Below are 23,561 nucleotides of genomic sequence, written 5' to 3' on the forward strand. Positions count from 1 at the left end.
ATAAAAAAGATGGTTACTTCAACCATGTCAGTGATTTAGAACACCTTCTTTTGAAAAGCTGATGTATTATTAGTTTTTATAAAAGAATATCTGACACTGTTTACCCACAGCAGTGTTATAATCCATCCATCCATTTTCTATACCCGCTTATTCCTTAACCAGGGTCACTGGGATCTGCTGGAGCCTATCCCAGCTCTCTTTCGGGTGGAAGGCAGGGGCAGTGGTATAATATATATCAAAATACAACCAACGCAGGTATTGCAAACTATTTACCTGAATATTTTGTTAAATATGAAACCTAAATTTGAGTATACAATGAATTCAGATGTAGTATGATTAAAATCAGTCATACAATATTTCTGATTTCCTTCTAAATGCCTTATGTCTAAAATTGGTGAAATATTTCACTGCCCTTACTCTAGAGCAAGCTGACAACAAATTTCATGTAAGAAAAACATTTCAATTAATCACATACATTTAAAATGAATTTACAGTGCAGGCTACTGAGGTTGTGTTCCAGCTGTCCACCTTTACCTCTCCACTTCTCTTTTTGTTTCTACAGCAGTCTCAGTCCAGCTTACGGAGTACACACAGTGACACTTCCTGAGAGGTCATTTTAGCTCCTAAATAGAAAACAACAATCATTTTCTTAAGAAATACCTGAATCCTTAGAGATGCCACGAAACGTACAATAGCTTAGTTAATTCAAATTTAACAGGACAGAGGTGTTGTTTACTATAATCCCTAGCATGTTGTGTTGTTGGCATTTAAACATCATTAGCTTTGACAGACTGTAACCAACAGATACATATATAATTACTGTGTACATATTGCAGTAGACATGCTGTTGAATTTTTTTTTTTTTTTTTAGTGATCATTTAAGTCACTTACAGTACCAGGAAAAACAAATTTCTTTCATTTGTGTCATGATGCTGTTAAGATCACAAGCTGTCAACAGTACACATTCAGCTTTACAATATACAGCACAAGAAGTCAGGTACTGTCAGGTTTTCCACAACGGATTTACTGCCGCATACAGGCACATTACAGGGTGAAAGAACAGTGTTCATCAGGCAAAATTCATCTTCAGCACTTGTAGCCAAAAATTACAGTCTAATTTGAAATTTCGCTTTTTCTGAAAAAGAAAAATAAAGAGCGAGTATGTACCACAGTATAAATGTGGATGGTTACAGTGGTTTCAGTCAGCATGGCTGTTCAGTTAGTGTGAATATCTCGTATAAGGCACGGGAACGCTGGGAGTGTTTGTCCAGGAAGGCCCAACAGTTGATACGCATGTTTGCTTTTGGGTCCCTTGCTCAGAGGGTGATCCGGGCACAGTGGTGCTTGAGCTTGCAGGGCAGCACTCCACGGTTTAGCTGGTAAAACTCCACCAACTGGATCAAGTCAGTGAACCGTGTGTGGTCATCATCCAGACTGTAGACTAACTCCCCTTCATCATCCACCTACATGTGCAGACATGTACAGGTTACTTATTTCAAATGAAGCTCACATTTAGAGGGCAGTTTTTGGTAGATGAATGAAAAAGGACGTTTCTATCCAAACAATGGATTGTACTCACAGGTAATATCTGAAAGTGTTTGATTTTCTGCATGTGACACAGTGACAGTACAAATGTCTTAGGGTTGCTTTGGCTATCCCTCAGAAGAAACAATCTGAAAACAAAGAGAAAACAATTTATTACAGACCATTAGAGAATATTACTTTATGTTCATTATTTTTTTATTTTTATGGAGATTTGCTTACAGTATGTTAACAGACTTACATATATCAAGATATGTTCAGATGTTAACACATTAACATAATGCATTTGTAATTCAGCTTTAATGTTTCTTACGGCTCCTTAAAAGACATGGCGTATATCACAATCATTATATTTGTTACAAACCCACCATATAAGTCCACTATGCAATGTCAACTGAAAATAGACCTGATTCCACCTGTGCAAAGAATTTTAATGTAACTCACATTACGCGTAGGGAACGAACTATCATGTTTGTCCTTCATAAAAGCAGGTATGAACAAAACCCTGTGTAAGGATCATATTCTAAATGATACACAACCACTAATCAGGCGTCTTTATTGACACATTATAAACAATGAAATGTACTGTATGCTGTAGCTACTTACCCGTCAGTAAGACCCTGTTGACTGATTAGACGCTGAGCCTCATCCCGAGACAGTTTGCCGTGAAACCACGGCTGAGCCAAGTGGAGAGCTGAAGCACAAAGAGAGACAATATGTTCCAGATTAATTATTTCATTGGTGTGCATATAGAAAATCAAAATAAATAAAACTGTGTCCCACAAACCTATGTTTGGCACTGAGCTCTGGGATGTGGAGGGACTCCCATGACCACTCAAACGATGGCAGCTTTTCCTCTGAGGGAGAAATGAGTTACAGCCGCAACAATAGTTGAATTAATTATAAAGCATGGTTAATTTATTGTTTCTCTTGTCTTGTTGTCCTAGCTCATTCATGATTCTTACAGCTGTTGACCTCAAGCTTTATTTTGTTGTGTTAACCTGCTGATTGTATAATTTATTTAGTAATTTATTTGACACGGACAATGGACAGTCCATGGCTGCCCCTGAATTAGCAACAACACTAAATTTCATCTGCATTCCCTGTATAAATATACTGTAAGTGGTCTAAAAACATTATATAAATTCTAATGGCTCTTGTTACACAGGACATTAATACACTTAAAGTACATATTTCCAGTTGTTGAAGTAACAGTAATGTCACTAGTGCAAAATAAAATATCATTTAGTGATCTCTGGTTTAATGATTTTTTTGTTTTAATTTCAGAGAATCTTAATTGAAATTTTGATTCAGAGGAAAAGACTGTTTTTGATTCCTGACTTACCCTCCATGACAGACCTTCCTCTACAGCCACAGACAGAACCTCAGATGGGTTCTCAATCACACGGGTCTTCTGGCCAGAAAAGTCCATGGCCACCAGTGCGTTCTCTGAGATACTTCTCTAAAATGATAGTTATTTTATTATTTAGGATTGACTGAATAGGTTTACATATCTTATTCTTTACTCTTTGCATTATACACTAAATATGCATTATACTCTATTTTTGTTTAAGTTGGAAAAGACATGAAGTGACTTTTACTCTTTTGTGGTGTTATATTGCCATCTAGTGTCTATCTAGTGACTCCATCTTTCATCAATTCTAGATGATTCCAGACAGAAAACACCATTGAAAAGGGATTAGATTGGCTTTGGCTAGAGTGACACATGGGCACATTTTGTCCTTTAAGCAGCAATACAGTGAATGGCCCTAAATATCTGCACACACTGAAGAAATCAGGATTAACAAGAAGCTTTTAAATGACTACATCCATTCCCCCTACCACCTACTTTGCTTGCAATTTAAACAAGCGCTTAAAGCAAAGTAAGAAGCGTGTACTGTGAGGATAGAAGAACCCCATTCCATCTTATGTCCCAGTCCCAATGATGTATCAGATACACTAACCTCTTACTGTAAGTGATATTATGTTTGTATCTTGGTTTGAACGGCTTTCGTTTATTTTTCACCTCTGAAGCTGTGTTCTCAGGCTGGCTTGCACTACTGAATCTGTCATGTAGGCCACGGAAGACTCAGCAGCCTGACCCTGCTTTTGCCCGATTTTGGTACTCTTATCTTTCTAGTTAATCCTCTTGGCGAGGCCGTTGGTCACGTATGACCCTCTGACAGCAGAGAAGAGGTGATGAGTTGTTAAATCTGAGAGCAGCTGATCGTTGTGTATTTTTAGAAGCAGCGAGTTCAAGAACATATCCAAATCCCTTAAATAGACTGTGTTTACTGCTGCAAAAATACTCACTATACTCAAAAATACTTAACACACTGAAGGCAACGTATTTGCCTTACTGTATCTAATTATAATGCTACACCTCTGTTTCTGTCCACCTAATGAAGTAGCCAAACCAGACATGGAGCAACATGAATATTAATTTAAATATACCATGATTAAGTTTCAAATGAGTTCTATTACAAAAACAAAACATCTTCAGCTTACCATCAGTGAGGGTTTTTGTTTCTGGTGTGGCTGAATGAAGTTTTGGTACAGTTGCATCCCATACTGAAACGCAGAAAAATGCCACCATATGAAATTCTAGTCCCTATAACAGTTTATCACATATTAACATTAAATTACTTTCAGTAGAGCACAGTCTAGTGATGAAAACATCACAGTCTCCTGTGCTCTATTGTACATTAATTTCAGACTAGCAGAAGTGTGAATAGTGCTCTAAACTGTGTCCAGCTAATATACAGCCAATGAACACATGCTGCTACTATCAAGAGAGGGAGCGCTAATGCACCCTCATTCAATAGTTTCCCTTGACCTCCACCCAAAGCTTAATCTGATTCTAGCACTGATGCAGCATTCTTCCTCTTAGATATCACCCAGAGTTAGTGATCAGCAAGCCAACCTTTAACAAACGCATGGCTGTGATCCAGCAGGTCCTGGCCTGCTCATCATCCGCACAAAGCAGCTTCAAGTCCCGGGCTGAACTCCCCTTTGTGGACTGAAAAGAATAGATAGATAATGCTGAGAGTTCAACATACTGGGAATTTATACTCTACTTCAGTTCTTTTTGTACAGTTTTACTATTTGTAGAACATGATAGTACCTTGACACAGAAGCCATAGTCTGTAGGTGCTCCATGTAGTTTTTTGGCTGACAAGTCTGTGTAGATATCACTGTCACTAAAGTCAGCAATGAACTGGAGATGCCTTGGTTCCTGTAAAACATCGAGAGGTCATAATAATAAGACATATTGTTTCATATAGGTGTAAACTTTCATGCAATATCAAATCACAGAGCTGGGTCTAATATTCACTTCCACAAAAGGTCTATTAATCTGTTGCATTGTCATGTCTGCTTCAATTTATTGTTATTTGTGTGAGGAACACATGAATTTAAAAAAAGCAAGAGTGCACAAGAAAGTAATTTAGACAATTTGGACATTAGAAATCAAGAACACATATAGTACTGCTGTTAGAAAACAGTATGATATCCAGTCACAAAACAGTGGATAAATACCATACTGTATGTTCACTAGCTAAGCCTGCAGTCCAGTATTTTGGGCAAAAGATGCTCACTTTGGACAGAGGCAGTGGCTAGAACATTTTAAAAATGTGTAATTATCTATAAATGTATAAAATTGTTATTTAGGGTGTGGTTAACCTATAAATCTATAAATGTTATGAAAGCAATAAGGACACATTTAAACAAATTGATAGGGGCTGAAGTGAAACATTATCAAGAGCCACATTGTGCCAAAGATAAATTTCTAAGAAAAAAAAATGCAGGTTTAATATTGTTTTGCTTTCATGTGACAAACTGATCCCACTTCCTCATTTAAAATAAAGCCACAGGCCTTTAGTGTCTGTGCCTGACTGACTAGCAATGTGTTTGACCAAGACTACAGATGAATGGTAAACCTGCTACAGTTAAAGTGGGTGCCATACCAAAGCCTCACTGTATGGACAACAAAAGGTCTACTGTTGTAGGAAGTGTAGGCAGTTGGGAAGTGTTGGCATGGCTGGTGCCTGGGTATAAGCTTTACTTGTCAGCAGCATTAAGAGTACTGTTTCTGCCTGGCTGCTAAGCCAGCTGACCTAAGGAAAATCAAGCTCAACCTGTTCCACTGCCCTCTCATGACATAAGTGAGATATATACAGAGGATGAACTGGTGAACTCATGGTGCATAAAAACAACTAGGATGTATCTTCATGGCACATAAGACAAGACTTTTAATTTTTCAACTGGTGCCCATGCAATTTTATCCCACATGTGTAGGGTGTAAAATAAGGACCATGTGCATATAATTCAAGTAAGGAAATGTAAGTCAATTATGTCATAAAATAGGACTGCATGTACTTGTACGCATTAAATAATGTGATTTGCCTAAAGTTCATACATTCTGTTGATGAGTTGTTGTATTTTACTGACCTTCGAAGTTCCCTTGTTGGAGAAATAAAGCCCAGACCGTCGCAGGACAAAATAAAACTTCTTCCAAGACTTTCTGCTTTGCTCTTTGGCATGGAGGTGTCCATGGATCTCTGGACAAGTGCTGGAGTTGAGAAAGGTCTGTGTTGGATAGAGTAATATTTGTCCATCGGTGGGTGTGTTCAATAGATTTTCAAGGTAGCGCAATGTATTTGGACAAGGTTGAGAAGCTTGCATTTGGCAAACAAGGGCAACGAGAGTGCACTGTACAGAAAGAACTTGATACCTCTATAAGCTGAGAGTGATCCACAATCCCATTGGTTTCACTGGATATGGAGACCATGTGATCTGGGAAAAAGTCCTACCAATATGAAAGCAGCATGAGTTATTACAGCACTCTCTTACAGTACCTTCTCAACACCGACACTGGTGGGGAAACAGGTAACTGCTTCAAAGAGAGGATACCAAATGCAGAATTATGCATATAAAGCCATCACCATACTGTATACATGTATATTGTACATTATAAGTTCACCACAAACTCACCAGGGGTTTCCTGAAGAATTCATATTTAGCAAAATTCTTCCTAAAATACAGCCTGCTGTCTGTATCCATTGCCCAGCCTGACAGCACTTCCATAACAGACTCATGATCTTCAATGATTCTTTCTAGTGAGACCAAGAGGAAAGAAAGAAATAACAGGTTAATGTGTTTTTGCTGCTCTGCGTCTACAAGTTGAAAACCCAATAGTTAAAGACACAACTTTAAGTATTTTTAAAAGCACAGTGCAGTAATGTCTGCAAAAGATTTTGTTATATTGCTTAACTTTAAGCCACAAGGTTTGATTATTAACCTTATATTAATGTGTAACCACTGGATGAGAACATGGCTGTCAAGCCGAGCAGTACAACATAAACATTAATTATTTCCTAGAACTAAAAATGCTTGTTGAATTAATGGCTTTCTTTTTTTTCAGTCATGTGAAGCAGTTTTGAACAATGAACTATTAACAACATTAGGGCAGAGAAGTCATTAGGCAACATCAAGATATATTCTAAAATCATATATGCACTGTACATATAAACTATATAACTATGAACTGTATAAGTATTGTACAAAAGAAACTCTACAACTTAAATACTGTGAAAACTATGTATTGCAAAAAATTGTCACAATTCAGTGAGTTTCTTAATTGTTACACTACCTCGGGAATAATTATGTCAACTCATTTAATCCATTCATTTATATGGAATAGTAAAATGACAAATACATAGATCTAGTCATGTTTTTCACTGGAAATCAAATGATATGTAGTTTTGATTTAAAAAAAAAAAAAAAAACACTGACTGGAACAGAACAGATGGATGAATTATGTAATGTATGCAGTAGTGTGAAAATGCAGCTGAGAAATCTCATTCGCCCAACAGATCAGTGTTAATAACGATTGACAAAAATGTATTTTATCTGTTTTTTAGGAACTACATTTGATGTAATTTACACTCTTTGTATGTAAACATAGGTAATGTCAATTTAATTTACAACTACCGATGTTGCAGTAAATGTTTACAGCTAACAACAAATTATTTGATGATATGCATTCATTCAAAATGTCATTCGAATATCTAAACTGAGACATTTCTCAGTTAAAATTGGTGGATTGTTTTTATGGAAATCCAGCTTGATGAATAGTTGGTGGTGCTTTACATTAAAATGCCAGGGAATGTAAACTTCCTAGCAACAAGACCAAAAGCAGACAACACATGAGAGGTTAAATTTATGCAAGTGAAAGAAAATCCATATATCATAATGTAAACAGTGATGTCTTCCCTGATTAACCTCTATACTAAGACAATTCCAATGGAGGGAGAGAAATAACATTCTATGCAAGGAAGATCTATACTAAGTTGTTGAGATCTGTACCTTCCCACCAAACTATGCCAATTATGCAGAAAGCAAAATCTTACCTATTCCGAGATGGGAGAGGTGTTCAAAAAGAGTCCAGCTGTGGTCATCAATGCAGTGGTTCTTCAAGATAAACAGCTGGCATATATCCCGGGCAGTGATGTCACTGGGAACCTCAACCGCTCTGCTGGTGTTATCTTCATTATAAACTTTGATTACCTGCAACAGAAGGATCTAATTAACAACAAGACAAACTAATCTGTTTGACCCTAGCTGTTAGGTAGCCCCTATTTTCTATTGCACTAACAAAATATTCAGAAAGTCAGACTCAATGAAAACCCAACAAAGTCAGGAACAATATGCAAAGCATGTTACAGGATGTAAAAATTTCAGCTTTACCGAAAGAAGAAAAGTGTGCAGTAATCTTGCAGACATCAAACACTTCAGTTAATCCATCTGAAAGTAGAACTTACCCCCCTGTCTGCAGCCAAGCAGAGGTCTGAGTTTGGGCAAGCTCTGTAGCCTATACATGGCTGAGTACACAGCATTGCAAAAGACAGCTTTTATAAGAAACATAAAAACATGCATCAGTCAGCACAGCGAGTGTCAGCTGGAAGGCAGTGAGTCTCCTGCACTGTCTCTCTCTCTGTTTCTCTCTCCCCCTCTTCCTCTGCGCTGCAGTGGAGCTGAAAGCAGGTAATTAGACAAAACTGCCTCTTAGCACAGCTCTTTCCTGACTCCACATATCTGTGTCGCTGGGCTCAATACCAAATCACCTGCTACCTTTCCCCACAACAGAGTCAAAAAGCTAGAGATCAATCTGCTCATTCACTAGGGGGTGGAGAGAGACAAAAAGTCACAAGGCTCCAACCCCCTCTCTATTCATATTCACACACCCATACGAAGCAGAGCTCCTAGCATAATGCCCTGCAAGAGCCCAGAGAGCAATTACAAAGGTCCTAATTAAATGTAATGTTTGTTGGGTCAACTCAGTCTAAAGTTGACAGAGACTGGTATGGAAAGAGGGAGGGCAGGGAAGGAGGCACAGTAAAGGCCAAATGACTTTTCAGTTCTATTAGTAGTTGACAAGCCTCACTCCTTTTGTGAAGCTAAAGGAGGTCAGAGCTCTCAGATAGGGCTGAGGTTTGAACCCTCGAGGAGCCATTGGCAAATGGGAGCCAGCTATGACATCACCTCTCAGTATAAACCAGTTAGTGTTCAATCAGCCTGCATGGAGCCATACAAGACAAATATTTTTGTAGACGTCTATCAAAGACATAGGCCTGTATTTAACCAGACTACTCCAGTAACTAATTATATTTAATATTGCAATTACATTTTCATTATAAAATCTTTTGAGAACCAAATCGAAAACAAAGATAACTGCTGAGAACTTGGCACAGCAATGCAAAATCATACTCAATTAAAAAAACATCAAAAAAGGCATATAATTGCTAGAAATGCAGCATTGCTGTCATGACTGCCTCTAAGTCTTGTATTTAATTAAGCTGTTTTAAGGAAGTGACTTGCTGAGAATCCAGAAGCCAAATCAAATCAACCAGGCGTCACATTTCGCCAGGAACAGAGTACAGTTTGTCAGAGGGTGAGGAAGCCTTTTTTAGTGAATTACCATTGCAGATTTACTTTCTGTATGCATTACTTATTATAGACCAACTAAAAATACTAGGTGAGTTGAGTTAATTTCATGCAAAGTTTAGTTGGGATGTCAAGAAGTCACAAAGACAGTTTATACCATCTGAAGATTTAATTTTATCATAACTTAAAATAATCCAGTCACACACTTGGACTATAATCTGTAAACCTTACAACATTTTGTATGACTACTGTACTACAGGTGTACTAGATCTGTTATTAAACAACAGACTTTTATGTAACTGTATATTGTGTTACTACTGTACGGTACATATTGAAGACCTACTCAGAGTGAGATCAAGAGCTGTCTTATGGGATATGATGTATAGAAACTTTTGCCAAGATACTTTACCAGTAACCACTTAACTAGTGGCATGTGGCAAAGGTCTGCTGAGGCCAAAATATAAACCTGGGTTGCCAAAACACACCAATCCTGTGCTGTGTGGTTGCATATCTGAAAGTGAAAGTTTTTGTCAAGTATGGTGACCCATACTCAAAATTGTACTCTGCATTTACCTCACTCGAAGTGCAGTGAACACACATAGCCATTGCTGCAGCAACCAGGCAGCAGTTAGGGGGTTCAGTGCCTCAGTCATGGTATTGAAAGTGGAGAGAGCACTGACTATTCACTCCTGCCAGTCGTGAGACTTGAACCCACAACTTTGGGATTACAAGTCCAACTCCCTATTCATTAGGCCACAACTGCCAGTCAGTTAGCTACTTTGGTCCAGACAGAATAATCAAGAATTATTGGATGGATTACTATGAAATATGGTAGCAACATTGATGGTCCCAGTAGGATTAATCTTATTGATGAACATGGCAAACAGTATCCCTGCTACACATCAGTCTGGTAGCATTTAGCTTAAATCATGGCTCTGCCAAGATGCAGCCTCGCTGAACTGCTTGCATAGCTGTAGGCTCTTTTTTTTATCATCATGTTACTGTTGCTGGAGCCACACAAGCAGACCAATTTTCTGTGAATACTGTCTCCATGGTTACCATGACAGCAATTTTTTTTCTTACATTTGCATAATTATCATTATTTATTTGATGTCAATTTGTGGGTGTTTGGCCTAAGGCACCAAAATGGTATTCACATGGTTTGCTATCAAAAGCTATTTAAGGAAGAGGCACGTCATTGAGGAGAAATAAATTTTGCTCTGTGGGTTGTTTTAGATTCACCAATTAACTTGACTGAGTAATGTAAAAAGTGCCAGATGTTGTTTCCAAACCTAAAAAGTAGTACATGGTGTATCACAAAGAAAGATGTATCAAATTTTAAGTAAGATATCCAGGATTTTCCAGATGATATAATGATGCAGTTGTGAAATCTTTAACTAAATTTGTAGAAAACTAATTTAAGCATCTGTTAGACCAAAATGCTTTTATGTCCACCTATGTCATGTTAGTCATGTACAATTTTTATTTATTACAACATGAAAATATAAAGAATATTATCTGAAGTGTTACCTCTCTGACAGATTGTTTTTCACATTAAAATTACAAAAAGTAAATTGGCTTTACTTGTTTAACTAAAATTATGAGCATCTTTAGTAAAGCTTAGAGTGCAGTCATGAAAAACGAGACAGCACTGTTGAAACCATAAATAAAATAAATTTACACAGTGATGATGTTGTATTAGCAGCACCATGTTTGTTGCATGTGCTACATATATATGCAAGTAGTCCTTCAGTTAAAGAATAGTCAATAATAATTTAAGGCAAACCGCTCCCATGCTCTTTACAACAGTATGAAACTGCAAGTCACATTCAGCACACACTGATGCTAGCTAGACTTTTGATTTGTAACACTGTATCACAGAGAAGATGGGTTAAAAAAAAAAACTGTAGTCAAGGCAGAATAAATCCAGATATGGAATTCAACAAGACTATATATAGTCTTGTTGAATTCCTCTATTAGACCTCCTTATCTCAAGGACAGGACGGTGTGAGCCATTTCACCAATTAGACTACTATGGTTTAACCTTGAACTGAACTCTTGCAGCTGTAGCTCTGTCACTAAATTGTGGACAGGGGGTGTCCTGCAGCCTTGTCTATTTAAGAAAACCACTGAGAAATGTCCTTCTCCTTCCTAAATGAGGAAGTGGGATCAGTTTGTCACACGAAAGCAAAACGCCTCACTGTAAAACACTCAAAAAAACACCTGAACAGTTGCACTGTCTAATGCATTATTAGTGAGTTACACTTGGCCGCTAAATATGAACTTAGTTACCACTGCTGACTGACCTGGAGCCCATGGAAATACGAAGTCATAGACAGAATACCATTTGCTTCACAGAGCATCTGCGATGAGGGGATGAATTACAACAGTAGACATATCATGCTGATAAGCTTGCTGGATAGCCAGTTGCTACTTTACATAGTGAAAATGATAGTTGAGCTGGATACTCTTAATAAGACTGGGGTTTGATTCTCACTTGCATTACTCACAGGGCATGGAAACGATGCTTGAGGTGGCTCGATAAACATGAAAACTGCATAAATTATAGCAGTAACAAGTGACTTTTATTGTTAGCACCATAGACAGGTGAAAAGCCTCTTGTCAAAGTAAAAGTAAGAACAAAACATAACACACAATTTCAAGAAGCAGTTACGCAGAAAAAACAGAACTTACATTATGCTGTTCTTAAAGAGATGAAATGATATTAAACGTGAACTCTTAGCCTGTTTTTTATGTTTAATATACTGACTTTCAAATTACAGCTTCCATCTGTGAGCCTAGTATGAAAAAGGAAAGTGTGCGTCAACATGAAATAATACAGACAAATTCTAGTGAACAGACTAGGAAGATAAAAACTTAGCACTCAGATACTGCTCATATGAGATTTGTTCAATCTCATCCGGTACAACCAGAAAAAAGGAGCTTGTATTTGTAGCGATCAGCAATCAGAAACAGAATGCACAATGTCACTAGAAGGAAACAGCATTAATGTTTAGGAGATAAATCGGAGGAAATCCTTGTAATATTCCTACCCGGTTCTGCAGACAAAGCGGTGTGATCGCAGGCAAGGTGACTCTTCTCGCATGGAAATTCATTCTTCTGTCTTAGGTGCACAATTAGTTAGGAAGAAAAAATCCATACATAGTAACTGAAAATAAAAATATGCAAATTATGTCTGTAATGGTAATAGTTATCAATATAGTATTTAATACACAATATTTCTTTTTTTTTCCTCTGTTGGGAGTAAAGAAATCTGGCTACGATGAGATCCTTCACAATTAAAGTGTGAGAAACTAAGTCATGTTGCTTCCCCACAACACAAACTCCTCCTTTGTCCTTGAGAATGTAAAAGCTTTTTCCTTTTCTCTCCTTTAAAAGAGGCACTTCCAAAAAAGCAAACGGAAAATGAAAAAAACCTTTTCTCATGGTGAACGGAGTCAAAATATACAATCCAAGGCTGGAGAAATCTAAAAAACTTGCAATCACAGTAACAAAACCTGCTGAGTGATAATGTAAAAACCACAGCAAAGGAGCTGAAAACTTCCCAGAAAGTACACACACTCAAGTCACTTTGTAGCCAGACACCACATGACTATTTTTAGTGTATGATCATTTTTGCATTGTTTTATACTTTGAATAATAATTATATTAATAATGATAATTGCTTATTTATCTTGCACATAGCAAAATCAGCAAATACAAAGGACATTCTCACAGATATCATTAAATCATATATAAATAAAATTTATAAATAAAGATTATAAGAAGGCCTTATGGTAAAAATATGCTCTCGGAAGAGAGGCTTCAGAAGTTTGCCAGTCTGAGATTCTCAGTAGGTCATTAATAATAGTGCACTGACAGAAAGAGCTCTGTCCCCTTTAGTTCTCAGCCTTGCAATAGGAACAGCCAGGAGGTGCCTGGGTGAGGACCTCACACTGTGCACAGGTTGGTAAGAGGAGAGTCATTCAGACATATAACCTGGGGCCAGGCCACACGGATGCTTTAAAGGATAAGGCCAGTGATTTTCAACCCCAGGAAATTTCAGATTAAAAGGATCTATGTTTAAAAATTCAGAAAATCTGTCAGATCAAGTGAATGTATGAACATTAAAATCAGCAGGTAAACTAATTTGGTAACAAGTACAATAGTATTGTCAATAGGTTGCATTAAACACTAATTAAAAATGACAACTGCTCCTCCACCTGTCTGCTAAATCTAGGTGACTACAACAACACTGGAAAGGCAGCTGAACATCACAGATTTAACACTTACCAACTGAAAGTAACTATCAAGCAACTATTGAGTGTCTGTTAAAAACATAATACCAAATTCTATTAAACAAGGATGTTGGCAAAAAGTGATTATTCAGTGATCTGCAGTTTCATAACTGATAATGGAAACAAGTTGTATTCTTGCAACCAAGACCTGTTCAAACTCCATCATGCCTCATTGTTTTTCATTTATTCCTGCATTGTAGTTTTTTTTTTTTTTTTAAGCTAATGTTGAAAGACTCACCCTACAGTTGTGGTGTGAAAACTGTCTGAATGTATCGTGACTGACTTGACTTCTGCGATCAATACAAAGCTCTGTACAGTTACTATAAAAACCAGCACACTGCATTTTAAAATATGTGTAGGTCTTCAATTCTATCTCATTTACTTACAGACCATGTACACTATACTGTATGTCATTATGTTCAACTTCACAGCCCTGAGTGTAAGTTCCACTTATTGAACTCATGAGAACAGACAGGAGATGAAGAACCTCCCACAACAGGCTTCATGTTTATCTGAAAACACAGTGCACTGCCTTGTGAGAGCGCAGACAAACAGACGCTGCTAGTTATCACACAGCTAAAATGAACTGGAATTAATGGAGCCAGAATGATAACGGAGTCTCCTCACCTCTCATAACAAAGGCAGCTCCCACTCCACATTGTCCTTGACCACAGTTTAAATCAAGAGCCCCTTGCAGACTCAGAGCAGTACATATATGCAGACATACCGTGTATACCCACTTCTGAACAGAATTCATTGTATAGCCATATCTAATGGCGGTTTAGATAGATGTACCATTAGGTAATGTGTTACAGTTCCACAGCACTGAAGTTGTTTGAATAACCAATTGGAAAAATAATATATAATAATTGAGGTGTGCTGCGTCATACACGGTTAACTAAGCCAGCGGCAACTTGGTTAGTGACAAATGGATTTTCATTGAAATCTTTGATAAAACTCAAGTAAGTGAGTTTTCAGGTGTATACACACAATATTTAAAGCTGTCTGGTTCTGAACGGATCATCAGAGGGTGATTACAGCTTTTTTGTTTTCGTGGTGTGTGTGTGTGTGTGTGTGTGTGTGTGTGTGTGTGTTCGTGGGAGAGAGCGAGGGAGAGATAGCGAGCAGGTTGATGAAGTACTTGTGTTTTACAAAGATGAACACAGAATACTACCACAGCCACAGAATACTACCACAGCCATAGAATAATGTATAATTGGTAAACTGAATTATAAATTTAGCAAAAGTGGCCACTTTTAAATGTGGTACTCCTCATGTCTCCTGTACAGTTAAGGTTAAGCCAGATGATATGCAGTCAGCCACTGAGACCAAGAAACATGACTTAATGTCAGATGACTTGTCGATAGGGAGCAAGAGAGAGAGAAATAAATTAGCTGCACATGTATCTGACACCAGATGACTTCCTATTTATAACAAATACTCTCTGTTAGGCACGTGGAATGAAAGCTATGTGCAGAGATTACAAAGGATAACTCCTCTGATTCCATTGTTTAACCACTGGAATAAGTGTGTTCAGTTTGTTATTAGAAGTCAGTGACAACAATAATAATAATTGTTACAAAAGTTTTTAAAAAACTGGTCTCTGCTGCCATTTTCTAAAAATCGTGGTTGTGACTTGCTGTATTCCTGACACGAGCACTCAGCAAATGTTGACTCAAAAGTGTAAAATACAAATCATTCATCAGCACAGCTCTGTTTTGCAAATTATGAAGCAGTTGAATAAAGAGAACAGGTATTGGTGGTGTATTTATGCTACATGTGACCCTGAGGTGCCTTTAATATCTGCTGTATAGGACAGGCTGAAACTCAGAGTGACGAACACTGACATGGTGCCTGTTGCATCTAAAATAACCTCTCTAAAGGGCCGGGCATTTCCTCTGAGTCATATGGCAGAACTGAACACTCGACACCATCTGGACACAGACAATCTCTGTGTTTCTGGTTTCTGGTAAGAGTCCAAGCATGACTACCCACTATATTCCTGGAGAGTGGAGGCTATGTCAGCTACTTGGATTTCCCCAAAAACTGTTTATTTTGCCATTGTCTTCTGAAGACATACTGGTTTCTCAATCGTACAAATATTTGCAGCACTGTCGTGTTATTTGTGTGTTTGTGCCTGCAATGATGTGGTCCTGTTGCTGAGCTGACAGTCTTTGAAGATGAACCCTGCATTTCTGCCAGTGGGCGTTTTTCTTGAGGTCAAACTGAAGAGTCGAGGAGGAGGAGTCAAGGATTGTCTCATGTCATATTTGTGTCTGAAACAGCTGACTCAGTAGAGAATTTAGACATTTGTCTGAAGGCTTTTGTACTGAGAGAAAATACACATATGTCTCCTTGACCTAATTTGGCCTTTATGACTTCTTGGTTTTATTATGGAAATGGACCATGACACACTGCAAACACAAAGATAACAGGGGGCTCAGATAAACCATTTTCTCATGATTAAGACAAAGTGATGTCAAGTAAGGATTCTTGCTATAATTCAACAAAGCCATTGACATCACCTCTAGGGAAATGAAAAACACCTATAGCTATACACTGAGTTGTTTGTAATATGCCTGCCAGAGATCAGTCCCATTTTCCTTGCCTGCTCATTGTATAATCTAAGCCTGTCAAGTAAAAGACTGTTATTTTCACATAATTGTAAAAGATGGAAAATGACCACCCTACTGGGAAGCTCAGTAGACAATTTTCCTTTATAGAAAAGATTGACGTGTAGGCGAGGGATAAATGCCGCGCAGTTCGAACAATGATGTCATTGGTTCCTTGAGTGCTACTGAAAAAAGGTCATGAAGTCATGAGGACTTGGACACAAAAACAGCTGTTCAGTCTGATATACTGCCTTTGTCTTGCCAATACCACCGCTGAAAAGGGTAAGTAAGAGGCGCATGCTTAGGCCTCATCCGTGAGATACATGAGGATCACTTTAAGATTTGCTAACAAGGAAACCACATTGTTGCAGAGTGAGGTCAACCTGGGTGTCATTTTGCTCCTTCACTGAGAAACTTGAGGATTATTCTCGCACGGATCAGAGAACATGCCAAATCCATGCAAATCCCTGACCCAACAGGCTGGGGACTGAACAAGAGAATTGGCAATCACTCTGTAATTCTCTGATGTGAAACCATGAGTCGAGTGAGGACAGAAGAGAGTAGAAGGGCTCATTTGAGATTTTGTGTATCAAGTGGTGACACTCCAGTGTTGGATAATCAAGCAACCTTAGCACAATGCAAACAGAAGAACAAATACCAGTTTGATTACACTCTTATGCAAATCACAGAAACTCTATGAAGTAGAACAGGAGCTTACAACTATCTGCATTTTTCATTCTCAGGCTGAAGGCAGCACATGAGTACAGAGAGGTCTAATACTGCTGATAGTTGTTGGGAACTGCTGAGCTCTGTAATTTCAAGCTTTCCCATGAGTCATTGCTTGAGCTGCCCCCTGCTGCTACATGCAGACACAAATACACATGCACACAGAGATACTGAAAAACCCCAAATCAACTCCAGTATACATTATAGGGATCCACATCCAAGAAATATCTAGTGGTTGACAAACCAGAGCAATTTAATAGCCCTTGAAAACGTATAGATAACCATGCACTTTTGAAGCAGGCCCATAATTGGTAGCTTTCCAAAGTAATGAATGTGCTCTCTTTTTAGAATTTGACAGTGAGTTCTGTATAAATGTACAAATCAACTACAGCTCACAGGGTCAAATTAAATAATTGTCTACTGTGCGAAGTAATACATTTTCTCCTCACTTGCACTCATTGGTTAAAAAAGAGTAATAAAGTTATCATGAGTCATGAGTCATGCCCAAGAGTCAAGGGCTTGTGTTACGTCTTTCAGAATTATGAAATTATAACTCTACAACACTGTGGCAGAGCTTTTGAATTCTGGATGGAAACAAAGAGCTATTGTTTTCAAACTTACTATAAATTTCAAATGGTAAATCTGGCATTGATATTGTTAACTGGATATGTGCCATGCTACAATAGAAATTCAAACATAGTTACTATAGTATCTATGAAGGCTAGTAAACAATCAACTGATGGTCTAACGGTGACCAAAGTGGTTTTTGTGTTTATGCCATGTAAACAAAACTCAAGGTTGGAGTGAAAGTTGGAGGGGGAATCACACAAATCACACATCCTGTGCTAAAACAAAGAGTGATTACAGGGGACTGGGACAGGTCATTTCTTGGTAATCCATGAAGTTGCACATTTGAAATATATCATCTACAGACAGTGTCACACATCTAGTGAATATTTCTGTTCTTATGCATAGTGTCTTCTGTACAATATGCAGTAATAACACTGTCTGACTATTCAGACACACATTAGACATGTGACTGTGTGAGCGTGCTGATACAACACTTTTATCTCCTCCCTGCAAATAATTTCCATACTCACATAACTGGTTCTGCTATCCATTGCCCTACAGTTTCAGACAAATCAACAGCCAAGCATCATGTAACTATTCATTTATTTAAATTTAAGTATGTCCTGCAGTTGTTTTTCTGGCACTTGTTCCAATTAGACCTTGCATGACTTCGCTGCCTGCGGTAGTATATGCAAGAGGTTACAACAGAGCTCTTATTTTTTCAAATAATATGCCTCTTTGTGTCACAAACACCCTCAAGTACTGTAAATGGAAAACTCACCTGAGTTGCACCACTTTTGGTCCACGGCAGTAAACATTCAGAGACGAGTGGGGAGAGGGTTGAGGGGATAAGCTCGGGAAAAGGGTTTGGAACAGGAGAAGAGAATGACTCCTCTCCTTTATTGCTCCTGATGGACCGAAAAAAAAAACAAACAGTTAGCGTAAGAAGCAGATGCTTCATTAATGAGCCAAGTGTTGTCCAGATCTTTGGGCGATACGTAGCAAACACCACACACATTTACAATTTATTGATCCTATGGTCATTTCCATAGTGTCTTGAGGTTGAATATCACTCACCAGAAGTTTGAAAAGTTTTGATCCAAGAAGATACAGAACTTATAATATGTGATATCTATAGAGACATTTCAGTGGAAAACAGCTTTCAAAAACACAAACAACAGACTAGTTGTCTCACTCTTTTTCCTACAAAAGTCAGATTAGACGGTGATAGCGTAACGATGTATTAAACTTTACTCTAGACTTTGGAGATGAATGGAGAGTATAAATGGAGCAGGTAATAAGCAAACTGTCAGATCAGCTTGGACCTTTTATTCTCTTAACTACCAGATGACACAGCCCAATTACCAAGAGACTTCTGATAACATGGCAGACAATATGAGCAGCCACTGATCACCACCATAAAATACTGTGGTGACACGGCTTGGACTGTTGGCTGGGGGAAAGTAGGCCACAATACAGGCAAGAAATCAAATAATCAACACATAAAGGAATAATTGTATCATCATCCCACCTTTTACAATTAGCTGCCAATGGATCATTCCAGGCTGAGAGTTTATCTGCAAGGAGCAGAAAAGATCAATGATTTGTTCCTTACTTCTAAAACACATTGAACCATGCATTTATTATCTGCTCATTTTATACAGTAAATCAGTCAGAAAAACTGTATGAACAAATCACGTACAATGAAATGTTTCATTACCATTATGATAAGGTACGAAAGATGGAGATTTCAGCATAGTTTCAGATGAAAGGGCTTCAATTCATGAAAAGTGCTTTTCTCGAACTGATGCTGGCTTTACTGCTCTGTAAACACTGCAGTTACTGAGTTACTAATTATCTCTAACGAACTAACAGGTGACTGATTTGATTCCAGTCTTTAACTGCACTGTTGAAATAATACATTACACTTCATTGACAGCTGTGTTTGAGCCGCGCCAATTGTGTTTACAGGTACAAAGTCTACACTACATCTTTCAAACAGACCTATGTCTCGCGCCTGCAAACACAAAGTGTACTATTCTCGTGTAGGGTAGCCCTACTTTTGTTTGTAGTGCAATTGAATATTTTAATCCTACGAACATTCATTCATTCATTATCAATATCCTCTTCCTACCCTATGAACAGACTCGTGATATTCGCTTCAAGTTTAGAGAAAAATGAGTCTTACCTGTTCCTCTGGCAGAGCGTAGCCCTTGTCTTGTTGACATTTGGCGTAAGTAAAGGAGCTCGCAAAGGGATGAGGGCTTGGCTGGGAAAGACACTCACATTACCTTTGTCACTCTGAAAAATCTCTACTTTCTCTCTGAGGCGTCCAGAAGTGTGTATTTCGTCCAGTGTGTTATTCATATCACTCATGTGGGCTGGCTAAATCCAAGGCATCATCTGTGAGCAGAGAGAGGAGACGAGCTGTTGGACTGGAAGTGTGTGCAAAGCACAGTTAGAGCAAGCTGGCTGGCGGGGCTCCTCTGCTCACAGCTCAGCAGAGTGCACACACATACTGTACACACACACACACACACACACACACGTCTCTCTGGCTCATCTACTGCCCACAAGAGTGGCCCAGAGGGGCAAAACGATCCCTCCTACCCAAACATGATCCACCACAATAAAGATATTTTTAACACCATGACTCCCAAAACAGTCATCCGTGCTCAGACATAGCAGTGTATTAACTAATCAACTCAGTTGTTCAGTCTCCCCATGCCCCTTTTATTAATGCTGTTGCTTTAATTTCCAGTATTGTGGTACTGTTTATTGATATATTGGTAGACACCACATGGTAGACAGAAATGTGCACACAAAGCATACGTAAACAAAAGTGGGTGTCTTTAAGTAATAAGTGCACAAGGGCTGCCAGTCCTTTAAAACAAACTGTTCTTTTGTTATGGGCTTCATACAGGGATCCAAACTGCACTTTAAACTTAGTGTAGTGTAGAAGGCATGTGGTTGTACAGACTAGCCAGCAAAGAAGATTGGTTGTGTTGTGGGCTGTGTCATTCAGTGACAGGCTCCATGTGGCGGGTGGTTGGGATGATAACATCTTGGTAAAAGGTAATGTGTAACAAGAGTGTGGCCAGGGGAAGCCAGGCTACTGGTGATACAGACTAACAGGCAGCAAAGTGTTGAACAAGGCTCACAAGGATAACTTCATTACATTTTTATGTTGTCTATATGGCAAGCTGGAACTGTTTTGCTCTCAAATAGAAGAATTACAGAATAAGGAGGGCCATGACATTTTATCTTCCTGAAAACTGCTACAGTGTAACACTGTATTCTCAGTGGGCGAAGTCTGTAACTGGGAAATTTCTCACTTGTGGATGGAAATCAAACTGATCTGTATGATCTAGGTCTTGTCCGCACTCCCTGACACGTGCCTACCACTGTATTTGTCCCAGCAACAGAGATCCATGTGTCTTGGGTCAGTGCTGCTATGGGAGGTTTAGAGGTAAAACTAGATGTATAGTATTATTATTACTATTATTAGTTTATTGAGGCTGGGGAATAGAAGAATAAAAGATGGAGGTAGACAAATGGTTCAGCTGAGGTCCTACAGTGGATTGATACCAGGACAAGAAGCCACAGGCAGCATGAGAGAGCCGAAAATAACTCAGCCTGCAACACATTCTTTCAGTATCAGTCAATGCAAACGCTAATTACATTGGTGTAGGATGAAAGCCAGGTCTATTTTAAGGAGTTAATACCAGTCTCACATAATGGTAATATATAGTTAAAAAAAAACAAACAAACTATAGCACAGAGTTACTGCTAAGAAAAACTAGTTCAGAAACTCAGACCTAGATGTCCTTGTTAAACTTCTTTTACAATAGTTTGTGAACCACAACTACATAAATTCCCTCATACTGATATCGACCAATATTCTTATCCACTACGCAGCGTCTTTCCCAGTTTTAATACATGGTTTGTAGTTGTAGCCTCAGCTGAAAACTAAGGGAAAGCTGCAAATATATATGAACCATGTGAATATGTTTTGTTTGTTTTTTTTTAATTAGTTTGTACTGTACTGTATTTTAGTTTTTTCCACACTTTGTATTATTAGATCAGCGTTTGGTACAAAAAATGGTGCCAGTTATTTATCAATGTGCATTATTTTATCTATAAACAATACACATATATTTAAATAGTTTTTCCAAGGTTTTTAAATACTTAAAGTATGGACAATGAGGTGGTGAAAACTGAATCTTCCACCTCCCTACTCTTCCTGGGGTTGCTGGGTATGTCCCTATCACAGCTGTAACAACAGCCGAGACTTCTGTATCAGCTAGAACTTAGATCTGGTGTAGAAGAACAACCCTGCCTGCAATTGGTTATGTTATGGGCCATGTTGCAGCTGTTCCCCTTTGTTGTTATATTGCTCCTTGCATGACCTTAAACTAACAATTATTTTATTGATTAAGCTGATTCCACAGTATTTGATTTATTGATTTATGGTTTGATCAGAATGTTGAAAATTGGCCATCACAAATCTCATAAAGCCTAAGTGGATGATATCAACCTGCTTGTTTTGTGAAACTAATCATCCTCAACCCAAACATTCTATTTAAGAAAAGTTGCGAATATATATCCTTTGGTCTGCATTTTATATTTGAAGAAAATTAATTACTTGCCAGAATTGTCAAGATAATGTTTCTGGTCGTTTGACTTATCGATAGATCAAAACTGACTTCAGTTACTGAAAGAGGATTTCAAAAAAACATTCTCTGTTGCTCCATCAACAAATCTGAGAACTCTTTCATGCTTTACATCAAAATACAGCTGTTCAGTTCAGTTCCACAAACTCTAAACCACCTATTGCAATAAATAGCTTACTACGCCTATGCCCAGTGTGGGCTGGCTTATACGTGGAATGCATGAAGTGAGGCATAGCAGCTGCTGGAAAATAAGGAGAGGGCTGTTGGTAAACACTTGTGCTGCAGCAGCGTCTTTACAGCAGAAGCCCAGTTAGCCCAGTCATAATATGGGACACTTGGGATCATGTCATTTGTCAGCACTTGCAAGAATCACTATTTGTGTATTGTGAGTCTTGCTGCTGCTGCTACAGCAGATGCCATTTCTCACCTGAATTCAACACATATTTTAGGATACAACTGTGTTGAAGTGCTGGCAGTGTCAAAGAAAAGCTACTGTGATATAATACCTTTGTATTAATGAAAAAAATATATATAAAAGCAGAATGCATCTTCCTATTAGTTCAAATGAAATTAAACACAACACAGTAGCGCATGCGCAATTGCTGACAGCGGTAGCTGCTGTAGTAAGAAATGTTCGTACCAGAAATGACACAGTGAGCTGCTTGTTATGATTAATGGAGTAACGTGCAGTTAGACGATGGGCATTTTAAATACGCTTTAGGTCTGAACGATAAATGCTTCATAACTTGTGCGTTTCGGGAAGTCTTATTTAAGACCATACGTCCTGTGTGTTAGTAACCGGGGAAGTTACCGGGAAAACCACTGTCCCGGTGTCTCACTACGCTGGTAATGAAATTCTTAATAGTAAGCGACTAACTTCCCATCTTCAAATCAGCAAAACCTAAATGCAACCAATTCAATACGCATTAACAAAAACAATGAAAGTACACGATGCAAATAGTTTCCGTCGCACAGTCCTTCCTGCTCCGTCAGCACCAGCTCCAACTGGTTCACTAACACCGAACTGAGTCGAAATGTTCTTACCTTGTTCCGGTTCAAATAGTGTCCAGATCCTGAAACCCAGTGTTCATATCGCTGCTTAAGAGCGGGATGAAATACACTGTTTACACGTGTAGCACAGGTGCTCCACTGTACGTGCCCTGCGTCATTTTACCTGGACAGGCTGCATTCAAAAA

The 23,561-nt window shown here is 38.4% G+C and overlaps 1 protein-coding gene across 4 annotated transcripts; it reads right to left on the reverse strand.

The window, feature by feature from the left end:
* Window positions 1–439: 439 nt before the first annotated feature.
* On the reverse strand, window positions 440–23,546 carry grb14 (growth factor receptor-bound protein 14). 4 transcript variants are annotated; one of them, XM_026296034.1, is made up of 15 exons: window positions 23,410–23,546; window positions 19,881–20,095; window positions 18,474–18,600; window positions 7,953–8,109; window positions 6,535–6,656; window positions 6,275–6,349; window positions 5,992–6,129; window positions 4,667–4,777; window positions 4,466–4,561; window positions 4,051–4,113; window positions 2,888–3,004; window positions 2,330–2,399; window positions 2,149–2,236; window positions 1,580–1,673; window positions 440–1,463 (listed from the first exon to the last, which is right to left on the reverse strand). In XM_026296034.1, the coding sequence occupies exons 2-15, from the start codon at window positions 20,066–20,068 to the stop codon at window positions 1,317–1,319; spliced, it is 1,593 nt and encodes a 530-aa protein (XP_026151819.1). In that variant the 5' UTR covers window positions 20,069–20,095; window positions 23,410–23,546; the 3' UTR covers window positions 440–1,316. The 4 variants fall into 4 exon arrangements, with proteins under 4 accessions (XP_026151819.1, XP_026151820.1, XP_026151822.1 ...); XM_026296035.2 differs by lacking the exon at window positions 23,410–23,546 and adding an exon at window positions 19,224–19,269 and having other exon boundaries at window positions 19,881–20,072; XM_026296037.1 differs by lacking the exons at window positions 18,474–18,600; window positions 19,881–20,095; window positions 23,410–23,546 and adding an exon at window positions 12,540–12,975.
* Window positions 23,547–23,561: the final 15 nt, after the last annotated feature.

The sequence above is a fragment of the Mastacembelus armatus genome, chromosome 21 (assembly GCF_900324485.2).
Source record: "Mastacembelus armatus chromosome 21, fMasArm1.2, whole genome shotgun sequence".
In the NCBI taxonomy this organism is placed as follows: Eukaryota; Metazoa; Chordata; class Actinopteri; order Synbranchiformes; family Mastacembelidae; genus Mastacembelus; species Mastacembelus armatus.

Excerpts from the sequence above, each read along its gene's own strand:
- grb14 (XM_026296034.1), bottom strand. The coding sequence starts at position 20,068 with ATGAGTGATATGAATAACACACTGGACGAAATACACACTTCTGGACGC. Across the intron at positions 4,114-4,465 it reads CAGCCATGCGTTTGTTAAAG|TATGGGATGCAACTGTACCA; the intron begins GTTGGCTTGCTG and ends TCTGCGTTTCAG. Across the intron at positions 3,005-4,050 it reads AACAAAAACCCTCACTGATG|AGAAGTATCTCAGAGAACGC; the intron begins GTAAGCTGAAGA and ends CTATCATTTTAG.